Raw genomic sequence first — 27,824 nt, 5'->3', positions numbered from 1 at the left:
CTTTCGTGTCCACTCAGTATGCCATATGGGGTTGTTGAGAGACCTAAAAAATCTGGCAAGGTAGACTGGTAGTGTACACTTGATTGGTAGGATGAGAGAATCTTGCTACATCACTTGGAGATCCCTGGTATAGGTAGACTAGACAGTTAGATTCTCAAGTTATGTACGAGGGAGAAGATTTGAAAATGGCCATTTTGATCTAGAGAGGAGTCCCTAAACCTATCACCCTAGATGCACTACTCGTATTTGTGCAAGGATGGTCCCTTAGTCATAAACGCTACACTGGGAGACCTTTGGTATTGCATTACCCATCCAGGTTCTTTTTTGGAGACAATCGGGAGATCCAACTAGGAGAGACACATATCCATGTTCTGGTTCCTCAAGCAATGTAGACTCCTCCCCTCTCAACCTTCCCTCACATTCAAGCTTGAAGCTCCATAGGTTGTAAGTGTTTAAAAAAAAAAAACCGTATTTTATCGTACGGTATCCGAAAATTTCATATCATATCAAAAATTTCCGTACGGTATCATATTTTTGTACCGTGACAACTATGAGAAATAGGATCCTCATTACAAGCGGTGGCAACAAGAGATGTATCCACATAATGTGAAGATGCATGGCGAGAAGCAGCACGTGTACTATCACGCAAAGTCTCAATCAGCGATCTAGGAAAAGCTTTTGACTTCCTAGTATCTGCATCTTCCTCTGCCACTACATCACCCAAAGAATCCTAATCAATCTGAGGCATGTGAGAATCAATGAGGCAAGGAGCAACAATGGTCAGAAAACTGAACCTTAAACCCAGATAATGCAAGGGCTGAAACAGAAATGAGATTCTTCTTAATGCCTGGTACATATATAAAGTGTCACTAAGAGTAAATTATCCCTATTACATGTTGTTAGCTCCACATTGCCAATATCTTTAATGGAGTAAGAGGCATCATTGGCACACATAACTATGCCACCTGGAGGTGAATCTTGCAAAGTGGCAAATAGATCCCTGCAAGAAGTGATGTGCTTAGAAGCACCACTATCAAAGTACCAACCTCCAGCTGAGATAGACATACAAGAAGCAGGTAAACTACATGTAACTACTAACGCATAGCTCTCATGAGCAAAGTTAGCCTCTTCTTTAGGGTCCACTGTAGCAGCCAAACCGTGCTGCTTCTTTTTCTTTTCACTCTCAATGCGCTTCCTGCATTCCTCAATGAGATGGCCAAGTTTTTTGCAATAGTTGCATCTCTTCTTTTTCTTGGTTTCACCCTCTTTAGACGGGGTAGAATATGAATGGGCACGTGGTTTGCCCATAGACTTACCACTAGATGAAGCCCCAGATTTACCTTTGTTTCGATCAAAGGCACCAAATGCCTGATCAACAGAAAGCATAGTAGTCCTGTTAGAACGAGACTGCTCTTCCTGCAATAAGAGAGTCACCAACTCATCAAAGGTATACAAGTTTGGATTACCCTTCATGAGTAGACGAAGAGTAGTAGCAAAACCCTGAAGCACTGTAGATACAAGTGAACCATTTGGAAGGACCTCATCAATGTTGATAAGCTGCTCTCGCAAATCCTTGATGCGGGTAAGGAACTTGTCCATTGCATCACTCTCATCCATATGCTCAAACTCAATCTTCTTGCGAAGATAGGCAACACGAGCCTCATTGCGAACCTGATACAAAGAAGCAAGTACATCCCATGCACCCTTAGCAAAAGTGCATGAACGAATGTGCGATATAACTTGCCTTTTGCATGAAAGGGCAATCAAAGCATGTGCCTGAGCATCTTTGGCATCCCATCTTAGCTATTCTGGAGTGGGTGGCAAAGGTGCAAGAGATGTAGCACCACCTGAAGATACATCATCACCTACATCAATAGTGCGCCTGAAGTACTTGTTGCTCGTGTAGGAACAATAGGCCTCACATCAACCCCTGATACATAAAATTCTTTGCAACTAGTACATGTTTCATCATATATGCCCACATAGGATAGTTGGTGCCATCCAACTTATCATCAATGGAGAGCATACCAAACAAATCACTAGTATTCCTAGACATGGCTGTCACAAATGCGTACAAACAGGTCGTGTGACTGAATCAAGGTGTCAACTGCAATATGACCCAAGTGTACCACTATGTTTTATCAAAACATAAGCATAAACCACATCAACTGGAATGCAAACAATCTGCACAGTAACGCAATGTTGAGACACCTGAAATTTAGGGGAAATGCCCCAAATGTGTCTTTATCACCTGTATCAATGCTGTAACACCCAAAAAATTGGGGGAAATGCCCCAATGCCAAGGGAATTTACCTGTAATACCAAAAATGCCTGCAAATCTCATAATAGACCTGCAAATAGTGTCACTTTCTGCAAAATCCCCAAATTTCTAGTGCAATTGCGCACCACATCTGATGATCAATGCCAATGTTGCAATTTCAGGCTCAATGGTAAAAAGCCCCAAAATTAATGCAGCCACTTTGCTAATTTTTTTAGCAATTTCTGAATTTTTGAAGATTTTAGAAATGATAAAATATTGGTTACAGTTGCATAGATTTGGAGGAGAACATGGCAGCTTCAGTCGACACACAGCAAAGGTTGGCGGCGCATAGCTTCAGTCGACTGTGAAGGACAAGAGGTGCAGGTCATTCGCGGCTCACTACAGCAGCAACAATGTTCAGCAGCTCTGTATGGCAGCACAACAGAGAGGCACAAGAACAAGACAGGTACATGCGGGCAAAGCAGGTGGACAGCCGGTACAGGCGGCGGCGCACAGTATGGCAACAGGTGGAGGCGGCGCAGGGCAGTGTACGGCAGGGCGAGTCGGGGCAGAGCAAGTGGGCGAAACCCTAACCCTAATCGTGCTCTGATACCAATGTTGGGGTTGTGGGAGCTCGCCTGTACACAAACACACACACGCAGAGAGCTTGAGCAAGGAAACGTGAGAGGGAGCTGTTGGAAAACGTACTCAATAACAATGATAAGGTACAAAGTACAATGAGTACATAAAAGCCTAGGGCAAGGTGCCCAACACACATAAGTGTGTTCACATGGGAAAACACCTATGTCCAGCCACGGGGAAAAGGTGCTCGTGAGTAAGCTGGGTTCACACCTGAATTAGCCAGGAGTGGCCGGACGGACATGACCAACAACCGAGTATCAAGAGAGACAAGAAAAACAATAGGGGACAGAGAGGAGCTCTTTCTCGCTGGTTGGCCAAACTCAAAGGAAGGTTATATCATAAACAGCCAACAAACAGGTGGCCAAAGAGGAGAGCGAGGTGGTATCCCTTCTTCTCATATGCTAGGGCCACCGTTGTCTCGGAAGCCTAGGTTACCAGCCCCCAAGTGCTGGTGTGGGCAAGCAAGTGCCTGGTTCATCGTGAAGGTACGGAGGATCTACAAAAAAACCTGTTACGCCTTGGAGCAATCCCAAAGGCAATGCCGCTGAGACTCCAGAGGGTGTCCACATCTAGAACAGAGCTGGTGAATGTCATGGCCCTGTGAAAATGGAACAGCACAAGTGTGGGCATGGTGGTTGCTGAGTCAAAATATCAAATGATTCACATGTGGGGTGCCCGGACAGAGATAATGATGTGTGGACATCCCTAGGTGTGAAGGGGGGAACTAGAACATTAAAATTTTAATGTTATAAGTGTGGTTGCTCCTAGGCCTTAGTGGCCCCTAGGGAACTTTAATAATTATTAAAGTTGGGGCCCTAGGATTAATATGGAGAGGGGGCAACTCCACTTTTGGAGTACATGCCTCTCTCACTTCATTCTCTCTCTTCTTTTTGGAAAGGCGTGTAGCATACGTGCTGGTGGCAAGCGTGGAGAGCAAGAGGGAACAAGTCGACTGCTGTTTTTGCTGGTTCTTGCTGCTGTTTACTGTGCAGACCTGCCCGTACAGTCCACGTGTGCATGTGTACGGCTGCTGCAAGACTGGCGGCTGTCTATTTTGCTGCAGGTTACACTGTTGGTGCAGGCGGCGCTGATAGGCTGAGCAGGTACAGGCGGAACTGTGGGCTCTGACAGAGGCTGTACTGCAGGTACAACCGTACTACGGACAGCAGGTACAGGAATCTGTACGACTGCTGACAGGTGGCAGTGCAGTAGGTACAGAACTGTACCATCAGGTACAGTCGGGTACAGCAGGAGCAGGCGCACCAGTACACTCAGGCGACAGTAGAACTGTCCGTACAGTTCTGTACGGACAGATTCACACACGTGTGCAGAGGCTGTACGGACTGGTACAGTGCAGATTTTAAGGTCTGTACAGTCTAGTACAGTAATGAGGTGGATGCAGAGAGAAAGGTACAGACAGGTACACCCACACGTGTGAAGCAGAGTTGTTGAAACAAGTGTGCAAGTACAGACTGGTACAACCACTTCCTCCGGTGCAGATCCACGAGCTGATTTTGCTAAGCTCTGAATTTGTTCTCCTATCTCTCTTTCCATTGGCTTATGTCTGTTGCAGATTTGAGCTATCTGGCCCCTTGTGAGAGGAGGGGTATGGCAGATTGAAAAGGGTGGAGACAAAGATTGAACAGTGAATGTATGTTTGTGCTGAGATGTTGAACCATGTGCATGAGATATGCTAGATGTATGTTCATGGCTGCCCTGCTAAATGATCTTGGCTGATCAGAGGGAGGCACAGAGTGTTGTTTTGAGACACAGATTTGTGTGTGTGAATCCTCTGTGCTAAGAGGTATTGTGGGCTGTCGGATTGGACATACAGGTGTATTCTCTTGGCTGATTTTGTTGTACTCAGCCTCACATATTTTTGAAATTGAATAAAGAAATACCGCAAGGGGCACCAAGCTTTGGGGCCAACAGGTGTCGTTTTATTTTCAGATTTGGGACACTCTAGCTCCACTCATTTTTGTTTTCACATCTGGACTACAAGTGGAAGGGTGACTGCTAGTCTACCGCACTTTGGTTTCTACCAGAGGCCAGTTTCAAGGTTCCGTTGCCGGGACCAATCATCAACTTTCTTAAGGGGGTGAGCTCGTGGTTGCCTCGAGGAAAGTCATCGCTGAAAAATTCAGCAAGCATGTCTTATACAGAGGATGAGTACTTTTATCATGAAGAGGAAGAGCAAGAGACCTCTCCTGAGAGAAATGCATCTGAGGATATTTTTGCAGGAGAACAGGCTGCAGATGATGAGCCTTATCAGGATGTAACACAGCCAGAAGATGTACTTGCTAAAGAGGACGATGATGCTCGGTTTAAGGATCGTTTGGCTAGTGTTATGGATGTATTCATGCAGCTCACTCAAAGTGAGAGGTTTGCTGAATTTATGAGATCCCGTACAGAGCCCGAAAAGAAGAAGAAGAAGGTTCGTTCTAAGAACCTTCCTCACGGTCATAGTGGTGCCATCCCACAGGATCCATCTTTTGGCCAATTTCCAAACATGCAGCATGCTTATGGAGCAAACTCATAGAGTTCCTTCTTTGGACAACCATCTATTCCTCAGCAGACTATGCATCCAGGTTATTTTGGTGGTGGCTCGGTGTTCCAATCTATGACTGGGGGTTATCCTCAGGGAGGCATGGGTATGCCAGGGCCTTTTGGAGCAAATTTTCAGCCTGGTATGCAGGGGAATATGTATGGTGGTATGCAGTCCGGTATGCAAGGAAATATGTTTGGGAGCATGCAACCTAGAATGCAAGCAAATATGTATGGTGGCATGCAGCCAGGTATGCATGATGGAATGTTTGGAAACATGGCTGGAATGTATGGTATGCCAGATGTGGGAATGGGAAATGTTGACCCTATGATGGGCATGAATGTTGGGGGCAGCAATCTTGCAAAGCCACTTCCATACGATAATCTAACGCCTATGGGAAAGGCGAAGGATTATAAGGAAGGGGGAGCTGCAGTGAAGTTTGATACATTCAGCGGAGCCAAAGATAAATTGAAAGCACTTACCTTTTTACAGCAGTTTGATGCTGCTTTTTCTGGTGGGAATTACACAGAGTCCTCTAAGGTGAGGAAAGCTGCCACTTTTCTCAAGGGTAATGCTTTGCAGTGGTGGTCTACTCTTCTTTTGCAGGGCATAGCACCCACTACTTGGGTACAGTTTAAACAGGTTTTCTCTTCCGTATGGCTCACATCTACATTTGAGGTGGATGTTATGGCTGCATAGCACAAGTTGGATGCTTCAAAATATGAAAATTTGGAAGATTATAACAAGAAGTTTTGGGAAGCTTTACTCCCAGTGACTTCTTACCGTGCAGTGCCATTGTCTGAGCAGGTAGAGAAGTATTGTTGTGGGCTGCCCAAAGAGGTGCGAGATTATTGTATCAAGACTCGAGTAACGAACATGTCACAGATGATAGAGAATGCTATGATAGCTAATGCATTACTCACTGGAGGTTCATCTGGGTTTAAAGGCAGTAAGAACTCCAGCAAGAAAGCTGAAAAATCTGGGCATGCCTCTCGTGATGCTAAAGGGTCTTCAGAGACGAGGTATAAGAAGTTGCCAATGCCCAAGAGGACTTCTGAGGAAAGACAGGCTTTGAGAGATGCTCGGAAATGTTTTTACTGTACTGAAGAGGGAAATATGTCATTTAATTGTCCCAAGAGAAAGTCCCAAAAGGACTCTGACAATAAAGGAGAGCCCAAGTCAAAGAAACCAAAACCTTCTGTAGGGTTAGTTCCTGATCTTGTGGGGGAACGGCCAGGTGGTGAAGAGACAGAGTTGTGCAGGGCATGGGGCAAAGTGAGAGATCAGAATGCCTTGATATTCTTTGACACAGGTGCTAGAGCCAACTTCATTTCACCAGATTTGGCTGGCTGATTGGGGATTCGTGCAGAGGAGATGGGGCCGTTATATGAGGCTAACATGGCTTGTCCAGGGTATGCAGAACCCGTTACTCCTATCATTGGGAAGCTTCGGCTTCATTTGCAGGGTTATGTGGACAGCGAAGAGTTCTTCATCATGCCACTTGATGGCTGTGATTTTTTGTTGGGTATGCCATGGTGCCACAGAGTACATGCGGTGGTGGATACATACAATAGGAAAATCACTTTGACTCATAGAGGGAAAGAACATGTATTGGATGTGAAACTCAAAGGGGAATCTGTTCCTATTGTATCTGCTTTGGCAATTTCATCAGTAATGAAAAAGTATCTTTCTGCGTACTTGATTTATGTAAAGGATGCACAAGATGATGAGTCTAAGTCTAATTTGTCTATGTTAGATAAGGACAGGACTGATTTCTTATGTGGGTTTCAAGATTGTTTTTCCGAGTGTCATTGCCAGCAAGAGAACTTCCTCCTGAGAGGCCAGAAGATCATGCCATTGATCTAATTCCTAGTAGTACTCCACCAAATAGACCGCCGTACCGTGTTAGTGCAGCCCAACACAGGAAGAGATTATGAGTCAGGTGCAAGAGCTTTTGAATAAAGGGTTGATACAGCCTAGCTCATCACCCTTTTGCTCACCTGTACTCTTAGTGCAAAAGAAGGATGGTTCTTGGCGCATGTGTATTGACTACAGGGCGCTGAACAAGAACACCATCAAGAATCGATTCCCCATACCGAGGATCGATGACATTTTGGACCGCTTACAGGGCTCCACAGTCTTTAGTCGCATTGACTTGAAAAGTGGGTATCATCAGATACGTATTAGACCCGAGGATGTGCATAAGACAGCATTCCGAACCACGTCTGGATTGTATGAGTTTTTGGTTATGCCCTTTGGTTTGACAAATGCACCTGCCACATTTAACAGAATGATAGACAAGATTTTCACGCCTCAGAGAGCGTTTGTGGGCACATTCTTTGATGATATGATTGTGCATTCACAAACTGCGGAAGAGCATAGAAGGCATTTGGCCATTGTGTTTGCAGAACTCAGGAACCATAGACTGGTTGTTAATGGCAAGAAGAGTGAGTTTTTCTTGCAAGAGATACATTTCTTGGGACATATTGTGTCTAAGCATGGAGTCCGTATGGATCCAGTAAAGGTGGAAGCAATTCTTAATTGGCCAGATTTGAGGATCGTGCATGATGTACGCAGCTTTCTAGGATTGTGTTCCTATTATAGGCGGTACATACGGTACTTTGCTGAAATTGCTTCGCCTCATCATGCCTTGACAAAGAAGGCAACTCCGTTTAGATGGGCTGATCGGGAAATTACAGCATTCAAAAAGCTCAAAGAAAAGCTTACTTCGGATCCAGTATTGGTGTTACCGGACCTCCGAAAGGCTTTTGTTGTCCAATGTGATGCATGCGGAAGTAGCATTGGTGCAGTTCTCATGCAAGAGGGACATGTGATAGTCTATGAGAGTAGAATATTGCAAGATGCCGAGAAGCATTTACAGGTTTATGAGAAAGAGATGTTGGCTGTAATTCACGCTCTTTCTACATGGAAACACTACTTGCTTGGGATTGATTTCACTGTGCAAACAAATCATCAGACCTTGCGTTATTTCCTCACGCACACTAAGCTTTCAGAGAAGCATATGCGTTGGGCAAACTTTTTGTCTATGTTTCACTTCCAGATTGTGCATGTGGAAGGCAAAAAGAATGTAGTGGCAGATGCTTTGTCACGCAAGCCACAGGTCTCTGCAGTTTCACTTGCTTATCATCATGAGCTTGATGAAATGAAAGAGCAGTATGCCCATGATGAGGATTTTGAAAGATTGTATGATCAGATGTCTGAGGGTCAGCGGCATGAGCATTACACTCTCAGAGATGGGTTTTTATTGATGCATGGCAGACTGTGTGTTACCAGGCCATTGCGACTCAAGGTTATGATTGAAAGTCATGCTCCACCGTATGCAGGTCATAGAGGTATTGACGCCACGGTAAAAGCAGTGGAGACTTTTTTTGATTGGCCAACCTTGAGAAGAGATGTTGATGGCTTTGTGAGGCAATGCATCGTATGTCAGAAGGTAAAGTTTGACCGTCAAAAGACACCAGGGTTATTACAGCCATTACCTATTCCAGATAGACCTTGGGAGAGCATTGCCATGGATTTTATATTTGATCTTCCACGGACACAAACGGACAATGATGGCATTTGGACTATCATATGCAGTTTCAGTAAGCAGGCTCATTTCATTCCCGTGCATAAGACGATCAAAGTTGTTCATGGCGAACATCTTCAAGTATCATGGCTTGCCTACGTCTATCATTAGTGACCGTGATCCACGGATGACGAGTTTGTTCTGGAGAGGGTTGTTTGATAACATGGGTACAACTCTCAAGTATCATCGTCATTTCATCCACAAACAGATGGTCAGTCAGAAGAGGCTAACTCTACAGTGTTGGATCTTCTCAAGTGTTATGTGTCAAAGCACAAGCAACAATGGGAAAAGTATCTTCCTTTGGTGGAGTTTGAATATAACAACACTGTACATACCTCGACAGGCAAGGCGCCTTTTGAGATTGTAGGAGGAGGGAAGAAGGTACCACCCATTTTTCATACAAAGGATAAGATCTTTGAGGCTGATCAGTATGTGGAAAATATGGATGAAGCTTATCGGAGAGTTAAGTTGGCACTCCAGAAAACTCAGCAGAAGCAAAAGAAAGCCGCAGACCGTCAGAGACGTGATTTAGAGTTTTCATTGGGTGATTGGGTTCTTTTGCGCTTTGAAAAGGCTAGACTCAAGAAGATGAAGGGTAAAGAGCGCTTATTCCCTAAGTTGAGCATGCGATATTATGGGCCTTTTCAAGTATTAGAAAAGATTGGTGAGGTAGCCTATCGCTTGAAGCTACCAGATCACTGGAGGATTCACAATGCTTTTCATGTGAGTCTCCTTAGACCTTTCCGTGGGGATGTGCCTGAGGATGTATCAGATGAGGCTCAGCCGGAAGTTGAGGAACTTGATGAGGTTCTTATTCCAGAAGCAGATACTGGCACATAAGGAAAGAAAGGTACGAGTTAAAGTTTCCCGTCGCTATCTTGTGAAGTTCAAGAACTATTCACCGATGGATGCGAAGTGGATGGAGGAAGGTGACTTAACAGGTTCACCTCAGGTTTTGCAGCTTTATCTCGATGCCTTTGAGTTAGAGCCGACTCTTGTTGTGGCTCATTCAGGTTCAGCAAAGCATGGGTTTGGAGCATTGCCTGATGCTCAAGAGGGGGGTAGCACCTCCACCCCCTTGATACAGACAGGCTTAGATGACATCTAGAGGTCGCTTGGTGCAGTTTTTATCTCGATGCCTTTGAGTTAGAGCCGACTCTTGTTGTGGCTCATTCAGGTTCAGCAGAGCATGGGTTTGGAGCATTGCCTGATGCTCAAGAGGGGGGTAGCACCTCCACTCCCTTGATACAGACAAGCTCAGATGACATCTAGAGGTCGCTTGGTGCAGCTTTTATCTCACCCGAAGGTACTGATGGCTGACAGTACATCTGTTTATGGGACTTCTATGATATATGTGTACTAGTCACATGGGATGTTGTGGTTGTGTATGGTTCACAGTGGTATACAACTTGAACTACTACTACGCCATTGGTTTGCAGTGAATGTTGAACATGTGCATGGCTTAGAGAGATTGGGACGCTGATCTTGCCATATTGTATATTTCACTTTGGATATTTTGTTGTATCACCAGAATGCAATCGAGGACGCTTGCCATTTTTCAAGAGGGGGGTATGTCATGGCCCTGTGAAAATGGAACAGCACAAGTGTGGGCATGGTGGTTGCTGAGTCAAAATATCAAATGATTCACATGTGGGGTGCCCGGACAGAGATAATGATGTGTGGACATCCCTAGGTGTGAAGGGGGGAACTAGAACATTAAAATTTTAATGTTTTAAGTGTGGTTGCCCCTAGGCCTTAGTGGCCCCTAGGGAACTTTAATAATTATTAAAGTTGGGGCCCTAGGATTAATATGGAGAGGGGGCAACTCCACTTTTGGAGTACATGCCTCTCTCACTTCATTCTCTCTCTTCTTTTTGGAAAGGCGTGTAGCATACGTGCTAGTGGCAAGCGTGGAGAGCAAGAGGGAACAAGTCGACTGCTGTTTTTGCTGGTTCTTGCTGCTGTTTACTGTGCAGACCTGCCCGTACAGTCCACGTGTGCATGTGTACGGCTGCTGCAGGACTGACGGCTGTCTATTCTGCTGCAGGTTACATTGTTGGTGCAGGCGGCGCTGATAGGCTGAGCAGGTACAGGCGGAACTGTGGGCTCTGACAGAGGCTGTACTGCAGATACAACCGTACTACGGATAGCAGGTACAGGAATCTGTACGACTGCTGACAGGTGGCAGTGCAGTAGGTACAGAACTGTACCATCAGGTACAGTCGGGTACAGCAGGAGCAGGCGCACCAGTACACTCAGGCGACAGCAGAACTGTCCGTACAGTTCTGTACGAACAGATTCACACACGTGTGCAGAGGCTGTACGGATTGGTACGGTGCAGATTTTAAGGTCTGTACAGTCTAGTATAGTAATGAGGTGGATGCAGAGAGAAAGGTACAGACAGGTACACCCACACGTGTGAAGTAGAGTTGTTGAAACAAGTGTGCAAGTACAGACTGGTACAACCACTTCCTCCGGTGCAGATCCACGAGCTGATTTTGGTAAGCTCTGAATTTGTTCTCCTATCTCTCTTTCCATTGGCTTATGTCTGTTGCAGATTTGAGCTATCTGGCCCCTTGTGAGAGGAGGGGTATGGCAGATTGAAAAGGGTGGAGACAGAGATTGAACAGTGAATGTATGTTTGCGTTGAGATGTTGAACCATGTGCATGAGATATGCCAGATGTATGTTCATGGCTGCCCTGCTAAATGATCTTGGCTGATCAGAGGGAGGCACAGAGTGTTGTTTTGAGACACAGATCTGTGTGTGTGAATCCTCTGTGCTAAGAGGTATTGTGGGCTGTCAGATTGGACATACAGGTGTATTCTCTTGGCTGATTTTGTTGTACTCAGCCTCACATATTTTTGAAATTGAATAAAGAAATACCGCAAGGGGCACCAAGCTTTGGGGCCAACAGGTGTCATTTTATTTTCAGATTTGGGGCACTCTAGCTCCAATCATTTTTGTTTTCACATCTGGACTACAAGTGGAAGGGTGACTGCTAGTCTACCGCACTTTGGTTTCTACCAGAGGCCGGTTTCAAGTGAAGGTATGGAGGATCTACAAAAAAACATGTTACACCTTGGGACAATCCCAAAGGCAATGCCACTAAGACTCCAGAGGGTGTCCACATCTCGAACAAAGCTGGTGTAGCATATGCCAAGCTAGGACCGTGTGAAACAATGATGCCTTCTTTCAACTAGAGTTTAGTGAGTCTTTAGCTATCCTTTAAACAGCATACATGAATCTGAAAGATGAAATCGCGAGACGACACCAGATGGGGTCCCAAATTACCCACTAAAGCGCCCGCACACAACACCCCCCCCCCCCCCCCGCGCGCGTGCGCGCGGGGCAAGTAGGAGTATTTGCTTTATTTCTTCTTCTGGAGAACTAAATACAAGCTGAAACTGTGTCCACAAGACTGAGCAAACAAACTCACCGACTGACCGCCGAACGCAAGGACAAAGCGACCAAACGCAGGGCAAACTTGTGCATAAGCTGTAGGAAGCTATCTTCGAAGAGGATACCCAAGACTGAGGGTTGGTGTGTTGAGATCTCTTGAAGAGCTTATGCTTCTTTTGCCTTGGGCTGAAAGCACAAGAGAGTGGCTGTAAGTATGCAAAGGCTGAGGCCTATGCACACATGCTTGATTGTATTGCTTGATAACTCTAATTTGATTCTGATGATACTTATGATGGCTTGCCTTTTTATATGGACTCAAGGGACTGATCGGCTATCAGAAGGGGCTGTCGGACTATTTATTTCTGCCACGACCTGTTTTAGTTAGAATTTAAAGCTTGACTTTCTACGTGGACTTCACTAGTTGCTAGCCGACTGCAGACTGTGAAAACATAGTTGTATACATGCCTATGCATCTTTGGCCAATAAAACAATCTTTCTAACTTCTCTAAACTACTATTGATCCCGTAATGACCACCACCAAGTGAATCATGGGCATCATGGAGGAGTGCCGGTCTCTTCTCCCTGAGGACACATAACGGACCCTTGTAAAAGAGCTAACCGTCTTGAATGGGATAATGGCCGGTTCTAAGTCAAAGGCCATACTGTAAGGAGTTCCAAATTCTGGACAATCTGCATACTGTGTCTTCATACTATCTAATTCTTTTCCTTGTATCTCCGACACAGTGGACTCCTGTACTGTCTAAATACTACCTTTGCAACACACAGCATCTGCTACAGGGTTGTGCTTACCTGGTATATACTCAATCATTCCGCCAAACTGTTCGAACAAGTGACTCCACCGGTGCTGTCTATCGCTCCACTGGGCACTTGGCATAGTCTGCAACCACTTCAAGGCCTGGTGGTCTATCTTCACAGTAAATTCCCTTCCATAAAGAAAAGGTTTCCACTCTTTCAAGGCTATGATAACCCCTAGCAACTCTTTGTCATAGACTTAATAGTTCTTTTTTGCATCATTTAACTTCCTATTGTAATACGCCACGGGTCTTCCTTCTTGTTGCAATACTGCCTCAATGGTGAGATTACTAGCATCGGTGATCACCTCGAAGGGATCATTCCATGATGCGAGTTTAAGGACTGGTGCTTCGGAAGCTGCCTTTTGCAGAGCAAAGAACGCCTCTAAAGCCTTACTTGTGACTAAAACCTTTTGTCTTCTAGTTTTCACTCCCTTGAGCAAATCTGTCAATGGTGCTCAAAGGTTAGAAAACCGTCCATACGCGAGCTATACGCTTGGCAAAGGCCCACAAAGGATCGTATCTCTTGGGTCGTCTTCCGAAGATCCCAATCGAGGATTGCCTTTATCTTCTCAGGGTCAAGGCGAATTCCGTCGGAACCGATCACATAGCGCAGGTAGTAGACTTCTTGAACTCCACATATGCTCTTCTTTGCGTTCACGTAGAGTTCGTTGTCTCACAGAATCTACAAGACCTTCTACACATCCTTCTCGTTCTGTTCTACAATGATAGAAAAAATAAGAATGTCATCCAAAAAAATGAATAGACATACCAATGAGTATGGTGAAGACTTGAGACATCGTCTTGTTGAATGTCGCCGGTGCATTTGTCAAACCAAAAGGCATGACCACGATTTCGTAATGATCTCGTTCTGTTCGAAAGGCCGTCTTTGGGATATCGGCTTCGAAGATTCTAATTTGATGGTAGTCACTTTTGAGGTCGATCTTGGTGAAGTACTTAGCACCGTTGAGTCTTTCAAGGATGTACTCTATCCTTGGCATAGGGAACTTATTCTCGATTGTCAACTTGTTCAAGGCTCGGTAATCCACGCAGAGACATGCGGTCTTATCTTTCTTCTGTACAAAAAGAATTGGTGCAACAAATGAAGAGGATGAAGGCCTGATGAAAGCAAACCTAAGCAACTGCGATAGTTGCTTCTCCAACTCAGCTTCAACTGCCTTGGAAAGACGATACGGAAACTTACTGGGTGGCTCACCTCTAGGGACCAAATCAATACGATGGTCTTCAAGACGAGAGGGTGGGAGTCCAGGCGGAAGATCATCCCTCAACATGATGTCTTGAAACTGATGGAGGAGTCCTATCATCTGTGGTTATAATGGAGTCACAGTGGATGTAGATATTTGTTGTGAGCGAACATAGATCATCGCACACTCAGCTCCCTTTCTAATAGCTCTACTAGCTTGGAGGTGGGAAATGAGCGAAACACCATGAATGCGCCGATCCCTACGAATGATAGTAGGCTCAAGCAAATCTTCGACGATCGTGAAGGACTCCTACCTCCAATCAGGAATGGGCGCATATTGGCAGAACCACTGAATCCCTAGGATCATGTCGCACTTGAGGAGGGGCGAGACAATGAAATCCCTCTGAAGCTGAGCTTTCTGGACAGTGAAGGCAAACTATTGAGCTTTCTGGGTGATATGGGTACGTAGGTCGAGAGTGAACCCATCCACGTCCAAATGATATGGCACTAGGGCACATTTCAACTGCGGAGAGCTGGCATCTTTTCAAAGAGAACAACAAATTGTTGCCCCTTCATTGTGTCATAAGCTTTGATAGGACCTTTCTGAAGCTACTCAACTCCGCCCTCTTGCTTATCATTGAATACCACTGTGGGTACCGCATTCCAAGTGGACAAAAGCTGAACAGCATTGGTGGTTGAGGTAGGGGGTGGTACACCTGTGGCGGTAGCCACTGTAGAGGCTAGTTGTTTGCCTTTTTTCGCTTACCATTTGGTACAATCCTTCTTTGCATGTCCCATGTCGTGGTAGAAAAAACAACGGTTCTCTTTGAAGTACCGCTCCTCATCTCAGGTGAGAATCCTCCGGAAAGGCCCTCCCTGATCTTTTCTTCAAGGGTCTTCTTGGGTCCATCCTGTCCCTCCTTCCCCATAGAAGAGCTATTCTGGCCCTTCTTCTTCTGGTCCTTGTTGTTGGGTGCCCCGTTACCTGCCTGTTGGGTAGACACGTGGTTTTGCTAGGTGGTCTGTGTCTGCTGCTGAGGTTTGGAGGTGACTGGAGTGGTCTTGGGCTTTCCTCCATTGAGCATTATGTCATGGTTCTACGCAAGATTCAAAGCCCTATAATAAGTCTGGGGTTCAAAATTTCGAACGGGGAACCCAATGTTTGGATCGAATCCCCGAATGAACTACTTTAGCTTCTCCTCCTCGGACTTCCCCAACTGTTGAGCTGATGTGATCACTTTGCTGGAGTAGGTGAGCACAGGGGAACCGCTCTCGGTGAGTTTGTAGATCTTCAAGATTCGTCATGTACTGTGGAGGTAGAAACCTGGTCTTCAGATCGGACACAAAGGTGTCCCAATCATAGTCCAGTAAGCCAATGTAAGAATCTATGTGCAAAAGGGACCAATGTTGCCACCAAGTGACTGCATCACCTGTGAGGTGTGGAGCTTCTAGATGGCCTTTGTCTTAGGGTATTTGTGATCTTGGAGAGTGGAAAGTGAGCAACAAACTAGTGAATAAATTGGATCACAACCGAATTGTCGCATTTGCCATCGTACTTGGTGAAGTTCGATGAGGCACCGATAACTGTTGGCGAGGCTATGACTGGAGCTGTGGAGCACTGAGAAGGGTGGAAGGAAGTTGCCAGAATCCGAAGTGTTTGTTGGAAATAGTTCCTCAAGTCTTCTCAAGCGTGTCACTCGTCGCTACGAGCTCTGCCAACAGTCGCTCCTCTTTGGCCTTGCGTTTGGCTTTCTCTGCCAGCTGTTCGGCTAGTCTTGCTTCACGGTCTTGCTCTCCTTTTTCAGTCGTCCATCGACACCACTGTGGAACTTTGATCTTTGGCTGTCTCTTGCTAGGCCAAGGTTGCTTGTGATTCTGCCAGTTTTTTTTCCATTTGGACTCTTTCGAGTTGAATCTGGAGTTGCCTTATTTGCTCCTTTAACTTCTAGTTGTCTTCGTCTTCTTTTTGCAGAAGCGTTTCTTCGAATGGTTCTTTTTTAGTGATGTCTTCGGAGTTTGATGCCATGGTGGATGGGCAAGTGGTTTTTCCGATCTTAGCTTTACCAGCGGATTCTCTCACCCTAGGTTGTTTGGTTGAATCAGGTCCCAAGCTCTAATACCAATGTAGCATACACCAAGCTAGGGGCGTGTGAAACAACAAGGTCTTCTTTAAACTTGAGTTTAGTCAGTCTTTAGCAATCTTTTAAACAACATACATGAATCTGAAAGACGTAGTCGAGACGACACTAGATGGGGTCCCAAATTACCCACTAAAGCTCCCCCCCCCCCTTCCCCTCCCTTCATCCCTACAAGCACGAGTAGACTGAGGGTTGGTGTGTTGAGATCTCTTGAAGAGCCTGAGCTTCTTTTGCCTTGGGCTGAAAGCACAAGAGTGGCTGTAAGTATGCAAAGGCTGAGGCTAATCCACACATGCTTGACTGTACTGCTTGATAACTCTGACTTGATTCTGATGATTTTTGGGACTGATGATGGCTTGCCTTTTTATATGGACTCAAGGAACTGATCAGCTGTCAGAAGGGACTGTCGGCCTGTTTATTTCTGCCACGACTTGTTTTAATTAGCATTTAATGCTTGATTTGCTGCATGGACTTTACTGGTTGCTGGCCGACTGCAGTGTGCCCCTGGCCGACTGCTATCCAGGCCACTTAGCCTTGGCCGACTGCTTGCCCAAGCCCATAAGCCTATTGACTCGTGCCTAGGGGGTGGCTAGGGGCATTACCTACCCCTTGCAAGGCTGCCCACTCCTCGGGGCTGGCCTTAGGGCTGGTCCCTACTACATGAGTCCAACTGTAACTATTTGGTCCTCTATGCTCTTTTCACATGATAGAACTCATGCCTGGACGCATGGACATGATGATGGACACATGGAAACAGGGTTCTTAAAGTTGGAATTGGAAAAAGCACCCGTCTTGGTCAAAAAGCAAGAAAAATCAAAAGTCAAACTTTGTTGAACAAAAGCTGAGGGCACCATTGGAAAGAGGGCATCGAATTGGATCAAAAAGCTGAAAGCCGCTTTTTCAAAAAGCTACTCCAAGGCCAAAAAGCAAGGCCCTGAAGATTCTAAAAGCATAAATCAAGAACTTTGACTATTATTAAATTAAAAGTAAGGAGGCAAAGCAAAAGCAAGAAAATAAAACAAAAGCAAAGTGTGGCAAAAGCAGGGACCCCCATCAAGTATATAAGAAACATGTATCCTCTTGGTGAGACATAGAACTCGTGAGAAACTCGAGGGAGAATTCGTGAAGGATCATCGCCCCACCCTCTCCTTTCCTCACGCCACCTATTTTCTCCACCTCCACCGATGGCAACCACCCTTGCAGCACCAACATCAACCGCTGCTCCGCCCCTGCAGCGCCCTCCTCAGCCAGCGCTCCGCCCCTGCAGCACCCTCCTCAGCCGGCACTCCGCCCCTACAGTGCCCCCATCAGCGCACTCCTCCACCTTGCGCCTTTGCTTTGTGGAGTCTGCCGTCGCTGCGCCCCTACAGTGCCCCCATCAGCCGGCACTCCGCCGGTTGCTGCCGCCTTTGCTTGCGCCGCCATCTGAATTGCAACACTCTACCCAGCAGCGCTGCCTTTCTGTGCTGCATTGCCATCACCAGCACCATCTCCGCCTCTGCCAAAAGTGCCACCGCCTGCAGCATTCTGTCCAGCAACGCCGTCTCCACCTGCAACTGCGCCGCCTACTGCTTGGCTGCGCCTCCTCGCCTGTTGTTGCCCTGTGCATAGCCTGTAGCACTCGTATCATCTCTGGGCATTGCTTGTACGCCTACGCCATCAGACGCCGCCTGCTGCCCAGTCTGCATGCAACCACTAGCACCACTTCTGTCAGAAGTACTGCCAGCACTCTAACAACCGCTTTGACGCCATTGTATGAGCATTGCCTCCTTCCTGAGTACGGTTGTATCGCCTCCGTCCAGTATACAAATTTTGTATACTGTTTGCTATCTTCTGAAGACACAGGTATCAGCACCTGTCACCAAGAGTTCCACCACCATCAGTTTCTTTGGAACCCTGAGAAGAAGGGGACTACTTTGTGGATATTTGGAAACATCAAACAAGGGATTTTGGTACTAGCCCAGTGTAAGACTCTTGTGGGTCATCCTCGTGGTGAGCTCGGCATCAATTATCTTGTGCCTCGACATCGACCTCAGCCCAACCTCGACATCGACCTTTTTGTGTGATATTGTATTCATTTGTGTATTGGTCCTGGCTTAGAAAAGCCCGCGGATTGTTCCTGAAATAAATTCCTAAAGAGGCGGCGGGGCCTGTTCCCCGCTTAGCGTGGTGTACTGTGTGAAACCCCTATTCCCATCTCTCTCTCTCTCTCCCCCTTCTCTCTCTCTATCTTTCTCTCTCGCACACGTGGTTGCATCTGTCACTGCATGCTCCATTGGGCTTACACCAACTAATATGCCTATGATGCATTCTACTCCTAAAGTTGACATCTAGATTCTACATGCACCTACATGGTGATCATTTGCTGAATTCTCCAAAGTGGGTTAAGAGGACTGACCTGACAGACCTCTATGGCTGGGAGACTGACCTGCGTAGCACGTGCCTAACATATCCAAATTGGGGCTCACAAAGGGGTCACGGCATACGACAAAATATCCCAAAAGGTACTACTTTTATACATGTTCTTGCACTGTTGATGAGCCAGTTTGTCACCATGTACCACAGTGCATGGGTGCACGTGATAGCTGGCCGGCCTCCAACTGCCACCCACGTGCCCAGTGCCAAGCTCCTATGAGCTATCTGCCAAAGGAAAGAGTAATCTTCCATGGCCGGAAGCTATCCCACAGCTGTTTCAAAAAATCACTAAGGAAATGCATGGGGATGCCCTGAGTCTACCAATGTAACGTTGCCGCTGGCGTACTATCAACCTCTAGCCTATGAATCCTGCGACCCAAACCGACTGTGTACTCAAAGAAGGGGATGTTAGGGGCATCCTCGGGGGCGAAGGGAACGTGCCACTGCCACTCATCGGGTCCCACTATAGCCACATCCGTGGTAGGCCCTCCCATAACCATAATCTCCACAACCTTTCTCTAGCCACGTTGGTCAGGGGTGAATCCTCTGTCGAGGGGGGGCGGGGGGGGGGGGGGGGGGGGGAGGATCAGCTCGATCTGTTGTAGTCCTATAGAGAAAGTCATGAGGGTGCTTCCATCTCCAACATGAACTGCCATCGTGATATAATGTCTGGTATAAATCCCTGCCCACTCAAGGGGAGGCAAATCTTGGACCAGCACTCGAGAGGGATGGAGGAGTCGATGTCGAGGGTGAGCTTGTCTATGCCTCAGAACCCAACTAGGCTCCACTCTCCTGAGCCTCTAGCGGAAGCTGCCTGAAGGTGAGCCACTCCAAGAGATTGGCTTGGCCCCTCCTTCAATGCACCCCATGAGACATGAGGACGGGAGCCTAGCATGTGTCCACTAGGAAGGGTTATCAAGGGGTTCCAAACCAGAGGCTGACGAAGTCTCTCCTCGTCTAGGGCTGGGGAAGATTGGTGAAGAGCAAAACGAATGTGGTCCCAGGCTTGGAAGAGATTGGTCACAAATCGGTCCTCAAAGGCTGGGCTCAGGCTGCAAGTCCTCCATCCCTGTGAGGATCCATCTCGGGCTCAGGGACGAAGGACCGCCAAGAACTGGAGTGCGGGCATAGATGCGAGCCATGAGAAAGTCCTTCCAGGGCTCACCGCTTGGGAGGAGGCCTCTGATGATTAGCTTGCTCAGAAGGGCTCTGCTTTGCATAGAAGGATCAATAATGCCCACGCCGCCCTTGTGTCGAGGCTAAATGATACTCTCCACGCCACCTTGGCACGTGCTGGCCTGGAATTTGAAAATAGGAGTTTCTTCAAAGTTCCTTATTGGGAGCAATTCGATCATATATCTTTTATATGATGGTATCACTTACGGTATCATAGTAAAGCTCCCTCTAGTGCTTTGAAAGATTGGGTGAAGTCCAAGGTACTCCTTCCTAAGGCCTGGAAAACAGATTGTGACCGGGAATCCAGATACTCCAGCTAGAGGGTCAGAGGCGGGATCAAAACCGTGCTGCCAACATGCGAAAAACGCACGGGCCAAGCACAACACAACCGGATTCAGCTGAAGCATGAGGCCCTAAGCTGATTGCGTGCTAGACGGCTACCCACAATCTTGCAAACCAACGTTGAGGCTTCGAGGGAGACTATTGTAGATGCTAGGAGCTGGAGGTCTGCTTTGGAGAAGAGGCTGGGGCGGTGGCCTCGGTCGGGGATGACGGAGCAGCCGCCATGGAGTCCTCCTAACGGGGTGGAGACCGACTGAAGCCGACACCGGCCAAAAGAAAAAAGCCCAAGTGCAAAAAAAAAAAACATGCTGAGGAGAAGCACTACAGGGGAGGAAGCAAAGCAGGGACACGAGGAGAAGGCAAGGCAAAGGGGGAGCTCAAGGAGGGAAAGAGGAGGCAACATAGAGGTGTGAGAAGGCCGAGAGGAAGGGCGGCAGGTGGGAATCAAAGAAGGAGGCAGGGCGAAATGGAGGCAAGGGCGCACAGAAGCAGGGGCAGATGGGCGGAAAACAGAGGCACAAAGGAGTGGGCAGACTGAAAACAGGGACGCACAGGAAGCAGGGCGGGCAGGCGGCGGAAGGCAGTGCACGGGGGGCAGTGCGCAGAACAAGGGGCGGGAGGGAGAGGGTGAAGGTGGGCAGAAGTAATCCAGAGGAGGCTCACGTTCACAAATGTGTGTGTGTATGTTGGGGAAGGGGGGGGGAGACTGCTCCAGCTTGCGTCAAGTTTCTGTCATTGGCACGTCCACATTTCCAAAACTCCACTTCCTGAAAAAGCTTTGGATACTGAGAACAACTGTAGATTTTGCAGACAGCATTCCTCCACGTTGAATTACACAACTTAATGATATACTTCTTTGCAAATTAACATCAGATAAATGTATTTTGAAAGATGTAGAGTTTGCTGGAGTATGCAAAACAAATTGAATCATCAATTACGCAGACATTTACAAATGTAACGAACATAATTAGGGTTTACACAAGTCAACATTTTTTTTATAAACAACTTTTTAGTACAGGTAAAATGACCTTCAATTCAGAATTGAGCTTTGAGAATAAGGGACTCTCCGTGAAGCCAGCTGTCGCCTGTTCCTCCTTGTCCTTGGTTATATTATCCTGCTGTGCATTAGTTGCAGCAGTACAGCAGACAAAATTTTGTTGCAATAAGTGATCAAGCGGACGCATGGTTAGCCTTGCATCCTTCATTTCGTCACATGAACTGGACTTTCTCAGGCCTACCACCTCAAAAGTAAAGAAAGAAATATCCTTGCTCTGAGAGCCTTGCAAAATGTCAGCCTCAGTTCCCAAACTTGTGGGAAAATTCATCATCTCTCCCTGAGTGACAGAACATTTTTCTACATCATCCAGAGCACTTGCATGCGTTGATTCTGAAGCTCCCACCATAGTTCTGCTTTCCTGCAAAAGCACTCCACTCTTGTAACCTTTTGCCAAATCGGAACCCCCCTCTTGCTGACCTTGTTCAATATGCACTTTCCGAGCTTTGCGCCGCTGCCAGCTATAAGGTCTGCGACGTTTTTTTGGATGATTGAAAATCTCGTGACGAATAATTGAAGAATTGCTGATACATTGTTTGCTTTTCACATCCAAGTGAGCATCTCCACCAACCGATCCTAGCTCTATGCTGTGTTTAGCATTCAGTCTCAAAGTTTCACAATTCTTTTTTGTGGCATCCTTTCTGTCAGAAATTCCTGAAAAACAAACAGTTATTTACTCAGTCTCATGGACACCAACGGCAGATCACAGAAACATGCCACTACAATCCAACAAAGAGCTTTTATGTGCCATTGCAAAAGGAAAGAAACATTGGTGTTTGCTAATTCATACATGGATCTTAGACTATAATAAAAGTGCATACAACCATCAAAACAAGATCCTCTTTTTGGTTAACATCTACGAAGCCCAAATCATAACCCTCATATAGAGGCAATAACTGAAATGGAGGGGCTCGGGGTTCCCTCCACACCTGGTCGCTCTTAGAAAGAAACTAAAACTGAGAAAAGGGGCCAGGCCGACGGTGGGGAAGAACCCACCCTGGGGCTGGTAGTGCTTGAAGATGCCACCCTGTCCATAAACAGAAGACGTTCTGGGATCCACGCCTCTCAAAGATTCCCAGTATATGCTCCCAATGACCCTGGAGAGTATGGATGGTGTCGGTTAATATGGCATGAACGACCTCTTCTGGAAAAGATGGCATGACCTCAATAATCTCCCAACACCACGCTCTCCACATCTGCCATGCTACAGTGCTGCTGATCAGTTCCCAGCAGGAGTCGGGGGTGTAAGAGGATACAAGTTTACAATAGTGTATGCAAATAACACTCACAAGAAGTAGGCTCTTTCACAAGACAAAACTTTGATTTGGTAATATATCTATCTAAGCCGTCTCTACACCTGCTGCTATTCTGGGCCACCTTCCCATGTGGATAAGCGTCCAAACTGCTGAACAATGGATTCTCCTCATAGTGGAGGCCATACATACATGAGCTAGCCAGAGCCCGACATTACACAATGAGGGTGGAGTGTTCATATCCAATAACCCCCCACCCCCCCCCACCCCCTCTATGGTCTGGCACTGGGTCAATGAAGATGCCTCTCTATGTGGTCCCTACTAATAGCCTTTGTGAAGATGTCTCCAAAATTCTTTGTAGAAGGGCAGCATATCATGTTGAGCTCTCCGAACATAATGAGCTTGGACACAAAAGTGATACTGAATCTCAATAGCATGAAACACAAGTTTCTCAGCAAAGGCTATGCAACTCTGGTTGCCACATCGCACAAGATTCTAAGCAAAAGATATTCAACTCTGGTTGTTACATTGCAACGTTGTAGACAGCTTTTGCACCACTTCTATATCTTTTGAATCCCCTTATCCAAATCGCTCACCCAATTTGAGTTACAAAATCTAGTGAGAGTCTTGCCCACAACATAGGTGATGTTGTACTCTAGGGTACCTCGAATGTATTTCAACACTGACATATGGTTCTCTTGAGGCTAATAAGAGAATCTTTTTAAAACACCAACAGCAAAATTGATGTCTGACCTAACATTGCATGAGGTCCCAACCAGCTTCCTATATCACATCTCATCCACAATGTGAGCTATCCTCCATGTGAATGGAAGGAAGGCATGTTGTAGGTGGAGGTTGTGATACTTAGATAATTTCTCTCATTACATCATGAAGTGCAGGGAACATCCTACTCCATCAGACGTGGTTGATCCCAGAATACCACGTTTAGGGTTTGCATAAAGGTCATAGAGACAACAACCCTTTAACTCCATGCTCTAACCCAAGAAGATGCATCTTTGACTTTTGTATCCAATTTGGTCCTATGAGAGTTTGAAATATGTACAAAACATTTACACCCAAAAATTTTCAAGCATGTTGTCTTGAGTTGCTTCGACCTGGTCTCTATCTATATTCCAACTGATGCTAGCTATTCCCTAAATTTTTCATAAGCCTAAGATTTTTCCTTACAAAAATGCACCCAAATCTTCCTACTGTAATCATCAATCAAAGAGAAAAACAATGAGCACTCATCTTTCCACAAATATCATAATGGATGACTTGAAGCTTCACACACATAAATTTGGACTATTCAAAAATGGTGGTAAATACTCAGCTAGCTTATTTTTCTGTATTTCTAACAAAGTCTACATACGAAGATGTCCATACCTCCCGTGTTATAGTTTGCTACTTTCCACACCTGTTTGGGCTACAAACATTGAAAATTCAAACAAGTCGTTTCTTCAAATACCCTGGCAACAACCTTGTCATTGCTATTGAGAATGACAACCCCAATCCAGTCAAAATGAACCGCAATTGATAAGGATGAGATAGACACAAGGTTCTTCTTCATATCAGAGACCCAAAGAACATTTGTGAGAGTGTTTTCATAACCTTCTTTAGACATAAATAAGATAGTAGCTATACCTTTGATAGGTCACTTTGCATCGTTTCTCGCTGCCACCATGATGTCATGTCCAACAGGCTTAAGAAAGAAATACCAATCTTTGTGGCTGGTCATGTGCTTAGAAGCCCCATTGTCGATGAACCAAGAATCATCATACACTACTACATTGGCTATTTCACTACACAACTTGGGCCAAAAGCAACTCTAGTTTTAACAACACGACTAGATTCTTCCTTGTTTTTTAAATTGTCATTTTTTCTTACCTGAAGAGATTGAATCTTTACCCTTCTTCTTATTGGTATTAGCGGAGGAAGCATGGTCACCATTGGCACAACTCTGCATCCACATTTTCTCATCCTAGAGTAAAGAGCTGGACTCCTCAAATAGAGGCCTAACACCAACACTCCAACATGTGATGAAACTGTCATACTTAGCTCTGCCAATACCTGTGGACACTGAAAAGCGAGTGTCGGAGATGGCATACTCATGCCAATGCAGCCATCTAGTCTCAAAACTCTTTGATTCTAGTAATAAACAACTCCATTGCTTTTCTCTCATGCGGCTTCTCCTGTTGAAGCTGATTTTCAAGATTCTAAATCCTCGATGGATTCGGAGTCTCATATAACTATAATTTTGCAAATAGCCAATGCTTTTGTTACTGTGGAGACGTGTTGAACCATCGTTAGCACACTGTCTTCCACATTGATAATGATTGCACAAAGTGCATCTGCATCCCTTCCCGTTTTACTTACAGAGACGCACCAGAGCCCAGAGAGGGGGCTACCCAAAGTAGAGGGTTATCAATGGAAGTCTACACACAGGGGGACCACACGGCAGAGCACATCGAGAGGATCTGGATGTATAGCGGTACTCTTCAGGCGAGAGCTACATGAGCGCCTATAGGTAGTAGCACGTGACCAAGAGGCTAGATACATGTGGATCAGACTGCAGCTCTCGGCAGACAGGGTGTTATACATTGCTCTATGCTACTTCTCTCCTAGAGGATCGAGATATGCCATGACAGCAGAGGAGGAGAGTAGAGAGGAGGAGGAGGACACAAGGCCATTGGGAGAATCACCATATGCAGCCCTTTCAAATGAGATCATACACTACTCCAATCTGGGGGAAGTCCTCCTTATGGGAGACTTCAATGCACGGACACAGAGCCGACAATGCGACATTTATGATTTCAAGCACCCCGAGGTGACACACTAGAGGTGGAGGACACGGGAGCTTGCAGGGTGTCAGAGGACATGGGGCCGGATAACACCAGATATGTCATCACTTACTTGAGTTGGGAGCCCGACACCATCTCGTTATTTATAACGGGATGAGACAGTGGCAGGATTTAGGAGCACTGACATGCTTTCCACGATCAGGGAGGGTAGCACAGTGGACTACATCATGGGGTCCATGGAGACCACACAGGTAGTGACATCTTTCACGATCCCCCCTGTCCTATTGGTGCGGATCACACGTACCTCTTGCTGTCACTGGCAAGCTCCACACCAGCACCCACACAGCCCACACAGGCATCGCATACCACTTTCTACTTCACCCATGACCTAGCAGACATATATGAGCATCATGTATATGACGGGCTACTCCAGATGGATCCCCTGTCACCTCTAGACACACTCACCACTCTGCTATCATCTCTACTACATACGGCCGCCACCCGCAGCCTCCCCCATCATACACACATCGCACACACAGATAGATCTGGGAGCATGTCCCAGAATCGGTGGTATGATGATGAGTGCAGAGAGCTATATAGACACCTCCGTGCCCAGAGAGCACTGGGGACCATTACACAGAGGCAGGCGAGCCGACAGATAAGGACCCTCACATGCCATAAGAGGCGTGCATATGAGGAGGCACAATACTGGGATATATACCACCTACTCTTGAGCAGAGATACAGCCACTGCATGTATGAGAGAGCCTCGCCCTCGTACCCCGATTGAGGATCCACACACATGGCGCACATATGCAAAGAGCCTCTACCATATCCCTCAGCAACCGCCCATACCACAACCACAGGAGCCCTGCCCTACCACCTCTACTTTCTTTACCGCCTTGATGGTAGAGACAGCTATCCGCCAGTTACGGCATGGGAGATCGGCTGACCACACAGGTATACAGAGTGAGCATCTTATTTATGCAGATGACACACTGGCACCCTTTGTTGCTCACCTCTTTAATAGGGCACTAGTGGAGGGCCTACCTGCTGAGTGGACTATGCACACCATCATGCCTCTCCACAAAGTGGGAGACATGCTAGACCCCAACAACTACAAGACTATTATGATTGGTCATACATTGGCCAAAATTTATGGCGCAGTGCTCGAGGCAGAGTTGAGCTCATATGCAGAAAAGAAGGGACTGCGAGCACCAGGGCAGGCTGGATTCCGACGAGCTTTCTCCACTATTGACCATATATTCACTCTGAGATGTCGCAGGCTAGGGCGCGGGAGAGGAGATTATACTGCTGCTTTGTGGATTTCCGCAAAGCATTTGACACGGTGCCACGAGAGAGACTCTTCCAGCGCCTCCAGTCATTGGGGATGGTTTGGGGCATCTATGCTTTATATGAGCAAGTCCTCCGGCGCATACGATGCCTCTGATGTTATTGCTAGCACCATAGGTGTGAAGCAAGGATGCCCACTCTCTCCTACACTATTTGGGCTATACATTGATGAGGTGCCTGACTTCATTGTTCACGGTGGTGGGGACGGGTAGACATCTCAGGTACCACAGTCCACATTAAGCTATATGCAGATGATATTATTTTGGTCTCTGAGTCGCAAATGGGACTACAGCATCATCTCCATGCACTCGATGACTTTTGCACACAGAGGGGACTTACAGTGAACCTTGGGAAAACCAAGGTCATGATTTTCCACACCTCAGGGCCGGTTCGACGAGACAGGCCATCTTCACACTAGCAGGAGGACAAAGAGAGGTGGTAGACTCATATGTGTACTTGGGGATTACATTTGCAACTCCGCCAGGAAGATTTACTATGGCACAGGCAGCCACGGATAGACTCACACGAGGGTATGCAGCTCTGGCCATGCTAGAGAGACAGTGTCACTAGGCATACTTCCAAGAGCCTCGCACGAAGGGGTGGTTGTTTGACACACTAGTCACCCCTGCTTTGATGTATGCTACAGCAATTTGGGCACCTGGGCTCGCCACCTCCACATGGTCTCAGATAGAGAGGCCTCAGATTCTCATGCTCTCACGGATGATCCGTAGAAAACCCTCCGTCCCACATGACATTGTCCGAGTGGAGTTTGCTGCACCTCCTATGCTAGTAGAGGCCCTCTTCCAGACGATCTGCTTCATATAGAGGAGCAAAGATATG

At 46.6% G+C, this 27,824-nt stretch overlaps 1 protein-coding gene across 4 annotated transcripts in view; it reads right to left on the bottom strand.

Moving 5' to 3' along the window:
• TERT (telomerase reverse transcriptase) overlaps positions 1-27,824 on the bottom strand; it is a 79,948-nt gene that overhangs the window by 16,593 nt on the left and 35,531 nt on the right. For all 4 annotated transcript variants that reach the window (XM_086824885.1, XM_086824886.1, XM_086824888.1 and 1 more), the window contains one exon: positions 21,553-22,232. In XM_086824885.1, coding sequence (XP_086681011.1) covers positions 21,553-22,232 — 680 coding nt within the window. The remainder of the gene's footprint in view (positions 1-21,552; positions 22,233-27,824) is intronic.

Source organism: Cibotium barometz, chromosome 31 (genome assembly GCF_041138505.1).
Source record: "Cibotium barometz isolate CiBa-2024 chromosome 31, ASM4113850v1, whole genome shotgun sequence".
Lineage (NCBI taxonomy): Eukaryota > Viridiplantae > Streptophyta > Polypodiopsida > Cyatheales > Cibotiaceae > Cibotium > Cibotium barometz.
Note: the sequence above shows the minus strand (reverse complement) of the source record. Positions and strands in the feature narration are given on the sequence as shown.